This window comes from Botryllus schlosseri, chromosome 6, assembly GCF_051294905.1.
Source record: "Botryllus schlosseri isolate E-star chromosome 6, Bs_hap1, whole genome shotgun sequence".
In the NCBI taxonomy this organism is placed as follows: domain Eukaryota; kingdom Metazoa; phylum Chordata; class Ascidiacea; order Stolidobranchia; family Styelidae; genus Botryllus; species Botryllus schlosseri.
Window position 1 is genome coordinate 2,263,780 of NC_137241.1, and position 15,051 is coordinate 2,278,830.

Consider the following 15,051-nt stretch of genomic DNA (forward strand, 5'->3'; position numbering starts at 1 on the left):
AACTGATCTGAGCGTTGATTCAAAATATGGTAATTAGATATTTTCCTACGTGAGAATTTAGTCCAAATATTTACAAGATGCGCCAATAAGTTTATACGTACCATAAACAATATATTCAATTACTGCAGTATTTGTCACTTTCAATCAAATCGCATATCATATGCTTTATTTTGCCCTGTCCGAATTGTGAATTCATGGAGCAGACAGACAGACATTTATTGTTTCGTCAAACGTAAATTTGACTGAAAGTGACGATATGACCTATAAAGGCTCAAAGGTGCTCAAGAATCCTCTTTCTGCCACAGAGTTTTATCGTCGCAATAACGCCGAGCGGAATGTCGCAGAATCCGGTCACAAACGCAGTTGGCTCTGCAATGGCAGCTACGTTTTTTGGATTGCAGTCATCGACAGATTACATCATCAGTGTGGAAATCGTAAAGGCCACCAATGCGGTGTTCGAAGTGAATCCAGTGTCGACAACATGTCGTACATATGGTACGTTTATATCAGCTGATTAATTAATGCTGAATAGAACGGGTTCTGAAGTTTGTTTTGATTTCTCATTGTAAGGATTTTTTACATCATTTTTCCAATTGCCACCTTTCGATATCTGTTGACTGTAATTTTGCAGATGTGGTGTCGGTGAATGCGGCATGTCAATCTGGTAATGACTCTTCGTTGACTGTGAGCTATGGGACGGTCCCTGCAGGTTATGCTTCTGTTACTGTAAGTGCATTAACGAATTGGATGGATAGAGGGATTATTTTTTGGTATTACCGGGCGTATACCTCAAGTTGCCCGACCCTGATATAAATGATGCCCAATTGTGTTGTGTTCTTGTTGTAACCAATTATGTCACGTGGTAGCTCCATAGATAACATTATGATAGGGTTGCGACAAGTGCTAAACTTCCTTTTGCTGGTCTCAACAATTCATAACGTTTGTCTCGTCACAAGAGTCCACATGCCCTCATAAAATAAAGGTTGGGTGACTAGGGTCCATGACTTGCAGATAAATATGGAATCAAATACCTGTTGTGAGGTCTCATCGATTAGTTCATTTGTAATGTAATGATCTACTAACAGGGAATTATATAAGGTTTCAATCAGTATGGTAAATAGCGGCATGAGATCAGTTTCTGTATCATGGCAAGATATCTAGCATGTTTTGTTTTAGGGTTTCAGTGTTGTCATGTCACTGAACGGAGTGAGGAGGGAAACAACTCGAAAATCTGCCAATGAATTGGTGTCGTCTTTCTACGGTCTGTCTCATTCTACGAGATACTCCTTCACCATCTCTGCAATTTTGGATAATGCTGCTTCAGCTGTTTTGAGTCCTGGCACGGCGACAGTGGAATGTGAAACAGACTGTAAGTCGCCATTCTTCGTGCATAGCAATGCCGCATATTCTTGAAAGAATAGACAATAGGGCTGTGAAATTGTGGAACATGTAGTGATAGTACCGTATGACGGAAAGCGCAGGCCTTAAAGTTAGGTAGAATTGAGTAGCTGACTGATTTGATTTCTAGTACTATTGTTAGACTTGAAATCATATATTTGAGTGCCATTCATGCATTTTGTACAACCACAAATCGTGAAGTTCTTTGAACTAGGAGAGAGATAATAACGATGTTGCTACTTGTAACTCAATGCTGCTTGCAAAGATACCAGTAAATCTCATTCCCATGTGCACAGGCACAGTCTTCTCTTGCATATCCCAGATACAGGGGGTATTGGATGGTGAACAGAGTCGCCAACTCATGATAGGGAAGCACTTGATCTTATTAATATAATCGTCGAGGGTTGGGAGGCCTTCATTGGCACTCGGAAATCAGTTATCACCAATTGACTGGAATCTTGCATCAGTAATATTTAAGAGTTTTGAATTATTACATCGCTGTCACAAAAAGGTCGAATATGTGCCCGATACGATGCTCGAGTTTACCTCAATAAGCTACCCTTTCCTATGTTCGTGCAAAAGTTGATGTATTCCGACAAGGAATGCTTGTCAACTCGAAATTTGAATTCTTATGCAGTTAATCCAAGGTGCCGACTACACAGAAACACACCTTATTGGATCACAGTATCAGTCCGAATTTTGCAGATTCACTGTTCGCGATATTTATCCGAATCGTTATGTAGGAGTAGCGACATCCATGCATCGTGATTTAGTGGAAGACTGATCGCAATCATTTCGAGCACCCGTACTTCGATAGTTCACATTGGTCAAACGCTGTAGTCTCAGCAGAGAACTTCGGTGTCGACAACACGACGGATATTGACCGTTGTATCCAGTCACTAGCGATCTGGGTGATCTGTCCGGGGATGGGGTATGACTATCTTGTGATGTTACAACGCGATGAAACCATCGAATAAATCAGTGAACGGTGTCGAAATATCGATGTAATAGCGCGGACTCAGAGTCATTGCAATGTGTCTTATTGGTATGACTTTGTTATCGGGGGTGCTTGATGACATTCGATCTGCATCAAAATTACCGGCTTTGATAATGTCTGTTGATCGAAGGCTTACTCCCCGATGTTTGTATACCAACACATTGCACGCAATATCACACACCTCCATTTACGCGTATACTTGTGTGGGCAAACAATCGCGACGTATGTGTGGATGGTATTTTTTCGTGGAAACAAAACACGGGGTGTAACATGTTTACTTGAATATTGGTCGTTGGGTCATGAGTGAATATCCGGACCCGATCACACACTTTCTTATGTTCATCCGGTTTCAGCGGACTGGAGCGACATGTATTGACCAATAAAGACACAATATAGTAAACATGCGGGAGAATACTCAACCCGAATTGTTAGCGCGTTGGGAAACATAAATTCAGCCGTTTTCCGAACACCGTTATCCACGTACCAACCATCGTCGAGGAGGTGTTTTATTCAGACATTTTGACTCTGGAAAATCCAAAGCACGAACCCGGACATCGCAGACATGTCGAAACCTATTGTCCAATTTCCAAAACATACACGTCGATGTACAACTGCACATTGCATGTGGGTAACTGAAGATTTTGATGGGATGCACCAGAACAAGTGAATATGCGATTACACAAATGTATTGTAGTCGTTGTTGGTGTATATTTTGTCGCTGCCCGTTGTAACAATATACAAAAATATCAAATTGTCCGGTGTGGTTGTCAGTTTTCAAAACGAAAATGGTATTGGTACCCAGGGAAAAGATAAATTTCCAAGTGAAAACGGTATTGGTACTCAGGTAAATGATAGTTTTCCAAACGAAAAGGGTTTGTTATCCAGGGAGAAAATATATTTCTAAAAGAAAATGATTAGTTACTCTTGGTAAAAGTATTTTTCCAAGTGAAAATGGTTTGTTGTTGTAGGAAAAAAACAGATTTGCAAACGACAAGGTTTTTGTTACTCTACGAAAGGATAGAACCCCAAAGTGAAAATGTATTGTTACTCTGGGTAAACCAAAGATCTCAACAGGACAATGGTATTTTTAGTCAGGTAACGGTCGACCTCCAAGTGAAAATGGTAATTTTACACAGGTAAACGTTAGTTGCCCAAACGAAAATGATATTTTTACTTGGGTAGGTATCGTATGTTCAGTGTCAGTGATGTTGTTAAACGTTGTCGCTTGACGTCGGTATCTCGTTAGTGTACTATTATGAGTGTGAAAAGGATTTACACATCTTGTGCAGAGTATCAGAGTGTCGCGACAGTGAAGATATTTTTCGCGTGACGAAACAAGATCGTTGTCCAAATGTTAATGCATGCATTTCGATTACCGAGTTGCTGTACAATAGAGACGACTCTACATTAGACCATGCTGTGTGCTTCGATTAAAACCACAAGACCACATGTAAATCTATTCGCACAACTCGATTACGTTGATATAGTGTTACTAAAATTACCTATTACCTATTTACACAACATAAAAATAACAATTCATGTCGTAGTAAGTAAGTTTCTTGAACTCGTGCTTGATGAAAACGATTGGTGACAAGTATGCTTTTGTGTTTGAGTGAAAAATAATTATTTAGAGTAGTGACAGTTTGCGACCAACGAATGCAAATCGATCATGATATTACAATATACGCTTTCGTCAACATAACGACTTGGCGCAGGAGAAACACTTTAACGTTTTTTCAATAACCGGAATCTTGAAACTTGTTGCTTGTGTGATTTACAGCTGGTGCTTAAAGGTTAGCGACGTTTTTAAATACAGTTCTCCCTTCTAGTTGTTTTGATGTGAGGCTCGGCGCTTCTCGTTAGTAAAGTAAATTGTTTTGTGCGTTAGATTTGTGGAACGTAAGTCGAATACATACTCTTTGGTGGAAGTAACTAGATTACTGTCATGACATTGATAGGTCTCCCAAGCAGTGACCACGGTTTGGTTTTTGAAAGACGTCAGTATGTCGACATAATATTTTCTAAAAGTCAAACTCGGGCGGATATCATGAATGTGTAGGACTCACGATAAACATTGTACACATGCAACTTTGAAGAGCTTCTTGAAGGTACAAAACATCAGTATGCAATTCAATAGTATATTCATACAACTTTGTTACAACAACTGCATGATATTTCTGTAAGTACTATAGTTGCGTTTTGGATTATTTGAATATTTAGATATACCATTCGTGTAAAAACCATATCAAAACATTTTGTAGAGTCTGGCCAATCATTCCGCGGTTTAGTATAGTATGGGAATATCGAGTGGAGTATTTTGTGTGATGTAAATATCTTACATATTGTGATCTGAAAAAGTCGCCGGGATATCGGTCGTATCATACAAAGCAACTAGTTGACACAAACAAAATATTGAAGGAAGACTCGTCTGTTGTTTTCATAAGTCAAGAGAGTGAAAATTGTTTTTGTTACACTAAATTATTTTCCGCTACACTAGCATATAGTTTGCATCTAGAAAAACCGATACACACCGATGACGTGATGTTGATCAATACCCGTTATGTAAAGAGTGAGTAAATCATCTTCCAGGTTGGTGTGATTCAAGTCGACAGCATGTTACACATAACCATCATTTGTATTGTGTGTGATATTGTGAAGATGATACCGCAACAACACAACAAGTAATATTTTATATCGGGTGTTTGCGCTTTAGGAATAGCGAAGTGTGTGATGTTTTGGATATGTGTGCTCGGTTGAAACTAGGGTTGTTCTTGGGTCTTGTGTCGGGTAAATCAGAACTATGTCTAGAATTCAAGCACGTCCAAGTAAGTTCTTTAGTGATTATGATTACATCTACTTTGACGAGAGGAAATAAAAAAATTCAAATGGATACTAACGAACAAAAAGTGCAAAATGGTTTTACCAGATTTAGGTGTAGGATATCTTTTCGTCGATTTCTCTACCAGAGTGTGTTTTACAAATATTTCTAGAACACCTAACCATAGGATACATTTAGCAAACGTCGTACAAATTGTTTATGTGACGGCAACGACTTTAAGTGACTTGGTTTCGATCCTTTTTGCAAAAGATTGTCGGACAATGGTGTTATACTCTTCTGTAATGATTGAGGTACGTGATCAAGTTTCCAATCAACTATTAATTGGACGTACGACTTTGGTTTAACAAATGGAAATATTTCTAAAATGCTTGCTGGTATCATAAGACACAAATCGAAATTCACATCAATCAAGACCTTTGCATGCTCTGAGTTTTGTGATGGCGTTTATTTCGCTCGATAGAAATGAACTTGTATCAATGGTAACGCGAAACGCGTTTATCATTTTCGGTGTTGGTTGTGTTCCTGATTTCTTTGTCGGTATGCACTCTACAAATAATTTCTGCATACTGAGTTAGGATGTGTTTGGTGAATATCATAGAAATTGTTTTTGTGGTGGTAATGACTTTCAGTAGTTTGGTTTTATGATTACAATTACTTTAGAAGATTCAAATGATAATGTATGATCACTAACAACAATACAAACACATTTTGTAGATTTCAGTGTAGCGCATATTTTGATTTTATTATTGCTGTGAGTTTTGTCTAGTAGAATAGGTTGCAGCCAGTAATGATATTCCAAATTGCTCTTGTGCTGATCAAAGCCTTGAAGTGTAAATCTGTAGACTTCACAATGTTTTTACATTTAGCGCCTACGATAGAGCGTGTGGATGTAATTGAGTATTGGCCGCACGCTTCGAACGACGCTCGATATCCAAAAGTGATATTTTACCACTCTGTAAAGTGCATATGTTTGAAGTCCTGTCACAACTCCGACAACAAATTGTATCAATTGCTGGATTCAATAGTAACGACATGAAATTGTGATATACTGACTCTATACGTAGTCGTTTCAATTAGCCGTCAAGAATTTGACCAATAAAGCATTTTGCATCGGGTGTTCAATGTTTGAATAACGAAATTGTTGTTTCATCTTTAGTCTTGGTTACTGAAAACAACTACATTTGTAAAAATATTTTCTGATATCCGTAATACGCAGAGTGAATTGTACCAACACGGAAAATCTTTCAAATCAAGAACATTTCAGGCGCGCTAATCTAGTTTTACAAATCAATATGTTAATAACAATGTTTCTGAAAAGTTTGTTAGTATCGTAATAACTTTAAACACAACCCCGGTCTAATTACGTCATAATTTATTAATCAAGTCGTGATCGACTATTACAAAATCTCGTATGTCAAACCAACGTGTTAATAAGAATGTTTACAACATGATAACGTTCAATGTAACACCGGTGTTCGATCGTAAGAAATGAATTCTTAACTACGTTGGTCAGACATTCAAATATCATATACTCAAACATTTGTTAATCTCAAGTAGTGCGCACCGAGTAGTAATTACTTTAGGTTACAGAATAGTAACGACTTTTACAGTTGAATAAAAATAATACGAGTTGGCGGACTATGAATACAACCGAACTTGCTATGGATTTTTGATTGTGGTGATTACTCGCGTAGTCTTGTCTCCTTTTCATAAGGATACTGTTGAGTTGGTTGGGTAAGTTACAAACGGATTGATTTGACAAGATTTTTGTATTTCACTCTTTTCCGTATGGTAAGATGTTAAAATGTTGAGGTGTCATATTGATAGTATTTCTGAAACTCTCTTTGACAAACATAAAGACAGGTCGCGAATAGAGTTGTAATGTTTTATTACTTGTTTCAAATCAATGGGCGTATAATCTCGAAATGTAACTGGGTGAAAGTTGGTAGTCATGTTTGTCAATGTATTTCAATTCAGACTATGTCAAAGTCCTAATATTTCATTTTGAATTATCTGAATTTACTTTTAGTACATCCTGCAAATGGATTCGGATGCGGCACTATAACATTTTTGATAAGAAGGACTCAAGGATTTTCAATCAATAATACCTGAATTTTTTGGTAATGCTAAAGTTGGCAAATGATTAGTTGCGTGTTTTTGTTAAGAGTTTGATTTCATGTTGATAAAGACAATAACTGTATAATGCACATACTTGTGATTCTTGATTCTTGTAGAGTTATAGTTGGTGTTGATTCTATAGGTGTGAAACAGCGGCGCGGAATGTGCGAATAATTCGATGTGGCTGAAAGTCGGCGTCAGTAATATTCAGGTTACGGTCGAATCAAAAGATCACGTTAAAATATTTCTCAAAATAATTAAAATTGTACCGAATTAACACATTCAGATACGAATCAACTTGAGCTGTGTAGTAAGTTTCATTTCAAGTTGACAAATTGACACATTACTTGTATATTCGCATGATTCTTATCATACAACTAAAGTCAACCACGTTCCGAAGTGTCAAAACATATAGCGAACACCAGAAAGTGTCAAATTGTTGGTTTACGATGAACCGTCTGCGACGGCTCTGTGACAAACTAATTACGAAATATTACCTTGTGAGCGATCGGTATGTCTGTAACACCAAATCATGAGCGATCGCTATGTCTTGAGCATTACCCTGTGAGCGGACGTAGGATTTTAAAGTTATTTCACAACTTTCTGAATAAGCGTTCACTTCACAAAGGATTACGGTTAGAGCAGAAATAAGTGACAATTTGTCACCATTCAAGTTACCGACACTGTGGTTCTGTTATTCGTTACTTATTAAATCTTACGAGTGAAATCAAGTTCTGTGACAAACTGCTTACTCAAATTTCACCGCGTGAGCGATCGGCATGCATGTAACACCAAGTCGCGAAAGATGGCTATGTCCGAGACATTATCTTGTCAGCGATCGCAGGGTTTGCAAACTATTTCACACTTATTTGGATTGTTAGTATGTGAACGCGGCTATTGTTGGTATTGGAATCACCTGTACGCCGGCTCTGTGACAAACTAATTACTAAAATATTACTGGTGCGTCATTCCTGTCTCTTTAACACCAAACCACGAGAGATTGCTGTCTGATGTGTTATCCTGTCAGCGCTCGTAGGATTTTACAAATATTTCACATCTTTTTGAAGTGATAGTATGTGAACGCGGCTATTGTTGGTATTCGAATCGCCGTCTACGACATGTCGCCCGCAGTCTATAAACGAAAGTACGAATCATCGCCGCACCCATAAGAATAACGATATATCATTGTCGCACTCATCGTAAACGTTAGGATCAACTCGGACCGGTCCTATATAATAATTTGCGACATATACATTAACTAAGAACCAATCACGTCACTATTTACCATACCAGATACATAGTCAACACCATGCCGCCGCGCCTATACCCGCAACGTTAGTCAAATCATCGACAGTCTATACCCGAAAGGTCACCATGTCACCGCGCCTATACCTGAAAGGTAACCATGCCACCACGAGTTTTCACGGCACCATGCCGCCGCGCCTATACCTGAAAAGGTAACCATGCCACCACGAGTTTTCACGACACCGTGCCGCCGCAGCCTATACCCGAAAAGGTAACCATGTCACCGCAGCCATAAGACACAATGGCACCGTGCCACCCCCGCCATAAGACACAAGGGTCACCGTGCCACCCCCGGTTTCTCGGCACCGTGCCACCCCGCCCATAAGCCACAATGGCGTCATGCGAGCGATCTATACTACTACTATCCTGTTCTCCTGTGCCCAATATCACTATTCTTCACTATAGCTGATAGCTTCGACGATGATAATATCATTCCATGGATGCAGAATCTGCGAATATGAATGGGCAATTGGGCATATTGCATTGACCTGAAATGATCCAACAATTCCAAAACCGATACACTTGAAAAACTACTTCGGGCTATCCAAAAGACAAATCTTTACGAGGAGATAGTTTTACAGCAAGTAGCCTACCGTTTCTAGCTAACCCCAATATCGATTCTTTAGTCCAAGGGTGGCTGATCTGCGGCAGTAAAAGGAAGATTATGCGGCCGTCGACAATTATTCCGACTAGGATGTGTTGGCGACCGTCAATATGCAAATCAAATTACAGATATTAATGAGTGGTTTGAATTATTTTTGAAATTTTCGTAGCGCTACGTGTGGTTCAAGGCGGGTTGATTTTCTATTTTAATATAGTTTTTTTTTTGTTTTGAGGAATTTGTGGTGTTTGTCGACTGGTCTTTTACACCAGACCTATATTCGTCATTTTTGTTCCGCAACTGCCGACTTATAGCACGGCCCCTTTCTAGGCTTTTTGTAAGACACCGATTACGCCGATGAGGTGGCGAGGAGGAGCCTAGATAAACTTCCAACACTTAGGTATACGGATTCAGAGATCGACCTAGGTCAGACTCGTACCAGCAACCGATTGGTGTAGGGTGAAATACCAATTCGTACTCGTGTTCTGCTCATGACGAGGGAAATTTGTTTCTGGTACACCTAGGTTCGAGCGAATCCAATATTGTTTTACTGTACCAATAATCCTGACGACATGCAGCAAAGAGGACTAATAGCAATTGGCCTACCCAAAAAAGCAGCACAGCATTAATCGCTTTCTCGAATATTAGACAATACCCCTGCATCAACTCTATCGATGAATTTGATCACATTGGCTAAAAAAAGATCAATATTTGATAGTAATATTTGGGTTGCCATATTTTGGTAATTTGAAAAGAGAACACTTTTTCAAAATTTTCAATCTTGTTTAAAGGTCAGCTTTCACGCTCAGCGCCTAAAGTACTGTTTTTTCCTTCACATTATCAGGTGGATGACAAAACAAGGTCAACTTTCCGGTTCAGCTCCCGAAATAATATTTCGTGCTGATTCACGGCGTCTCCGTCGAATTTGGCCGTAAATTTGACCCAAATTCTCAAAAAAGAGATGAAAATCTAAAAAAGAGGACAAAAGGGCGTCCTCCAACGACACATTCAAAATAGTCAAAATAGAGGACAAATCCTTCTGAAAGGACGTATGGTAACCCTACTTTAGAAGTGATATTCACGTTTACAAATTCTAATTACAGACAATAGACACCCACATTTCGTTTGTTAGACAGCATGTCGGGCCTGTCGGCACTGCAATTAATTGTAGGCTCGGAGCGCAACGTCATGTTACCGACGACGAATTTTAGAATTGAGAGGTAAAGTATATCTAATTACATCAGTTAAGAAATTTCCTGCCGCAGCAATTATCATACCGGTTTGTTGGAAATATAATTGAACTCCGAGTGGGTGCCCCTGTCAGTAGAACTATTGAGGTATTGCTATTCTCAGGCGCGCTACACGATATGCGCGGAAATGCATTTGGCATCATTGTATTCGCCTCTAAGCCTCCGTATTCGTTTGTGGCGATCGTGTTTGGCCTGTTCGATGCGATAGTTAATTCGTTAAATACATCGACATTGCGGTAGTGGGCAGTGGGTAGTGAGTTTATTGTCAAACAAATCTTAAGAAATATGGTACATAAGCGCAGACCAAAGTTTCAACAAGATTGCAGCGGGCTAGTTATGTGGGCGCACCGGCACAGAGGTAATAGCTCAAAATTCAAATCCTCACCAGGAATCGGATAAAGTTATTCTTCTCTTCTTCTATTTAGAGGACACATGGTAACCCTGAACAATATGTGAAACTATATTAATATTAATGACGAAACTCACTCAAGAATATGAATAAATTTTCGCGAATGGCGCGACTAGATGACTATTCACGATGTCGATGCGCAGAGTAAGCCGATATCAGTACATAGATTAGTCAAGAGCTCACTGGCAATGTACATGGACAGTTTAACGTGGGTATTTGACCTCCCGTTAGTCCATTACGACTTCGCACTGGAATGCGGCCGTAGCCAAAGTAAGTAATCGAAATAAGGCTGTGAATAGCAAAAATATTGCCACATGTTAGTTGTTAGTTGCTGAAGAGTGATGCCAGGTGCTGTACCCTTTAATACAGCGGTTCTTAACCTTTTTCCTCCAGCGCCCCTTTCAAAGATTATCGTGCTCCACCGCCCCTGACCTCATATTGTAAGGAATGTAATAAATACAATGAGTAAGAGGGAGGGCCGTAACAACACTTCGTCCACCCCCTAAAACGATTGCCTTGCGCACCCATAGCGTGATAAACCAAACTTCTGAGAGCTTCGCCCCCAAGAACCCCGTAGCGTGATTTCTATGGTCAGCAAAGTTTGTGTGGCCTGGTCGCCCTAGGCGCCAAAATTTTTTATAATGCATGAATGAATAGGTGGTAATTACATATATATGTCGCTTCAAACTTTTCATCCTCTCAGCCAACGTAATCAGATTTACCAGTAGCGCTGAGTGAGCTGTTGTATTGGAAAATAAAGGGCACGTAATTGATAAGTAAACATATTTTGCGGTGCCCGTAGGTACAATTAATTCGTTAGCAGGGTCGTAACAGCACTTCGTCAGCCGCCCCCCTAAACAAAAAAAAACGTTGGTCTTAGGCCCCCCATAGGGTGATAAACCAAGCTTCCGGGTGGCTTTGCCCCAAGACTCCCCTTCGGCTATCCGCTATTTGCTGATACTGGTCATCTACATTGGGTGCTGTCCATTTACTGAGCCAGGTATTCTCGCCTAGACGCGCGAAGCGCGAAAAATTTCACTAATTATTAATTGAATTGGTCAATATGATCGGAAATTGCATATATATTGATATCAATTTTTATCCTCTCTCTGCTCGCGTAAACAGATTTACCGGTAGAGCTGAGTGATGTGTGATTGAAAATGCAGGACCCCTCAATAATAAATATGCATCTTCGGGCGTATACCCGTTGGCAGGAACGAAACGACACTTTGTCAGGCCCCCGAAAAAACTTGGCTCTTGGGCTCCCACAGGGTGATAAACAGGGTTGTAACCAAGTCACATGGTTCCGAGTCACGAGTCAATCTTACTTTTGTGGTTTTGACTCGAGTCAAGTCGAGTCATTTTCAATTCATCACCGACTCGAGTCCGAGTCCAAGTCACCGTTTAAAGGGTCAAGTCCGAGTCATATTGATATGACTCGAATCGAGTCCAAGTCACAGTATTGAAGTCATGTTCAACTCATGTTTTCAATCCTGCATGGATGATATCGAATTCCTAGCTTGCCAAACATGCTCGTTTTGTCCCTATCAGAGTCTTGGCACGTGTTTATTTAGGCAGTTAACGGACAGGTTCTGGCCTCATTTACCGATGCTACAGATAACTTCACTAAATTAGAACGTAAAATCTGCCAAGCATTCAAGCATTCAGTTTTTATGATGAGCACATCGACGATAGCTCATAAATAGCTGATTGAGAACCAACGAATTCACGTCAAGATACCAGCTGATACCAGCAGAATCAACATATGCATGTTTATGTAGAGGTATTTACACCAAGCCAGGATGCTGTAAAAGCATGCATGCAGCTATGTGCATTGTGCAATGACAAAAAACAGATACCTTTTGATATTACCTAAGGTTTTCCCAATTGCATTACAGACTACATCGCAGTTACAGCATTGGAGAAATAATTGTACAATGGGGCTGTTCAAAACACTTTTTCAAAGTTTCCGGCCTAAAAAATCAAATTTGGCTCAATTCCAACAAGTAGAAAGCAATGCTATGAAAGAAAATTTTAGATTAATTACAAATAAAGATTTTCGAATTTTACCGGCTATCTCATGATATTGTTACATTGTGCAAAAATAGGATTCATAGCAAACTCCAACTAAGAAAGAAATGAAGTTATATTAGAGTAGAATATTTTGGATATGAAAAAATAGTCGGCTTACTAATATGTAATTATATTATATGAAAGAATTTCTCACTAAAAATACTTCTTTTATTTTCAAATCCAAAACTTTCTCCTCTCATATCATTGATTCTACTTTTTAAAATTGAGCCAGATTCAATGTTCTTTTTATGAAACGTAACAACTTCATCAAGTAGCAACCCAGTAAAATAAAAAAGAAGTTACTTTTGAACAGTCCTATTGTACAAACATCACGCAGCATTAGACATTCATTATTACTCACGTGCACAATTCACATACCTAACAAAACCTCAAATTGACACGGGGTATTGTGTGTTTTCACAGACAGCAGATCAAATCAATGATGAGTTACACTTTAAAAATACCAAAGTGGAAAGGAGATCCGCATATATATTAAAGCGGCATGGCCTTAGAATAAATCCACCTCTGCTGAATACACGTTCCACTGGTGCACTAGATGCAGGAATTGACAAGCATATTTGAACCACACTGAAGAGCATAGGATACTCATTCTTTCGAGTCGCCCAAAAATGCAAAGAATCATCGCCTTCAAATCTACACATGAGCTCATCAGTCTCTTCCAAGTACTTGACTATCTGAGTCATTGCATTGGCTCTAATTGAACTTTGCTTCGATTGTTTGCTTGTATAATTGAAAAGTCTTAAATACTTTGATTGCGGAGGATCTAGTATTCTAGTACCTCTTTGTCAGATGATTTTGTACCTTGGCTGGTCATATTGTATGAATGAGTGTGAGCGTCGGTCATCATCAACTCGATTATTTTCTGCCGCAGTGCAATTCGGGATTGTTCTGAGCAATTTAGATCCATCAGCCCATGGAAAGCAAATTTCGGATCGAACACGCATGATGTAAAGAAGATGGTTTCGCCAAACGGTTTGGGATTACCGATAGGCCAATCCAAAGACTCATCAGTTGTGATCATGTTCACACATACAAACACTCCTGCAAAACGCTTTAATACAGAATTTTTCAATGCTTCCACTAATGCGCGCAAGTAATTGACAGCGTGAGTGTGCCTAATATCATGGTTGTAGAGTGAGAGCAGGGCTGGTACGACCCTGATTGGCATTGGGACGCAACAATCCTGTCTGGCGAAACGAGAGAGTAGCTCAAGAGCAAAAGAGTGCGACAGCATTGTCGCGTCCCAATGCCGATCTCCATAACGATGAAAAATTCGAGGCTGATTGTGGGGGTTCCAGGGTCACGAGCGGAATAAAATTTATATTTTCGTAATCAGTGCAGAGTCAGCTTTCGATTGATACTCATTTCACCAAATTTAATGCTCGCCAGGCTGGTCAAAAATGACCTTCAAATTGCCTGTAACCAAATGAAAATTGTGACGTGAATCAATTTCTGAGGCGTGAGGTTTGGCTGTGTCGACATCATAAAGGACACTATGGTACCATTGTCTGTTGTTTTTGCGGCGGCATATCTGATATCAGACGAGTGCAACGAAAGCAGTGGTGACAAATAGCGATGTCGGCAGAATTCATCAGATGCGTTGATCTAGCCATTACGATTCGCAAATTTCTTCATCTTCAAGTCATATAAAATAAGCCGAGTCAATGACTTGGGTCGATTCATGCGTAATGACTCGAGTACAAGTCGAGTCAATCCAAATATTGACTCGAGTCGAGTCGAGTCATTTACCCATTTCAAGAAAATGACTCGAGTCACAACAACTTGCGGCATCATCCTGAAATCAAAATGCATATTCACAATCCAATCAACAGGCACATGCTAACATATGTAAATTGGAATATTGATAACTAAACGAAAGACCACAATAATAGAAGCCTTTATGAAGTATATATATCTATATATATATATTCACAAAGTACTTACAAAAAATCATAGGTTTCACTTGCTATACTGGATTGCTGTTCAGACTGAGGCCAGATAGGGGAGCTCAACGCTTTAGGAAACTTATTCGCACACCAT

General features: G+C 39.5%; 2 protein-coding genes across 2 annotated transcripts in view; both read left to right on the forward strand.

Moving 5' to 3' along the window:
* LOC145442056 (uncharacterized) overlaps positions 1-15,051 on the forward strand; it is a 203,769-nt gene that overhangs the window by 74,281 nt on the left and 114,437 nt on the right. The gene's annotated exons all lie outside the window — the stretch shown is intronic.
* Positions 62-2,048, forward strand: LOC145440200 (uncharacterized). The gene is made up of 3 exons (XM_080317777.1): positions 62-495; positions 632-726; positions 1,177-2,048. The coding sequence occupies exons 1-3, from the start codon at positions 336-338 to the stop codon at positions 1,411-1,413; spliced, it is 492 nt and encodes a 163-aa protein (XP_080173903.1). The 5' UTR covers positions 62-335; the 3' UTR covers positions 1,414-2,048.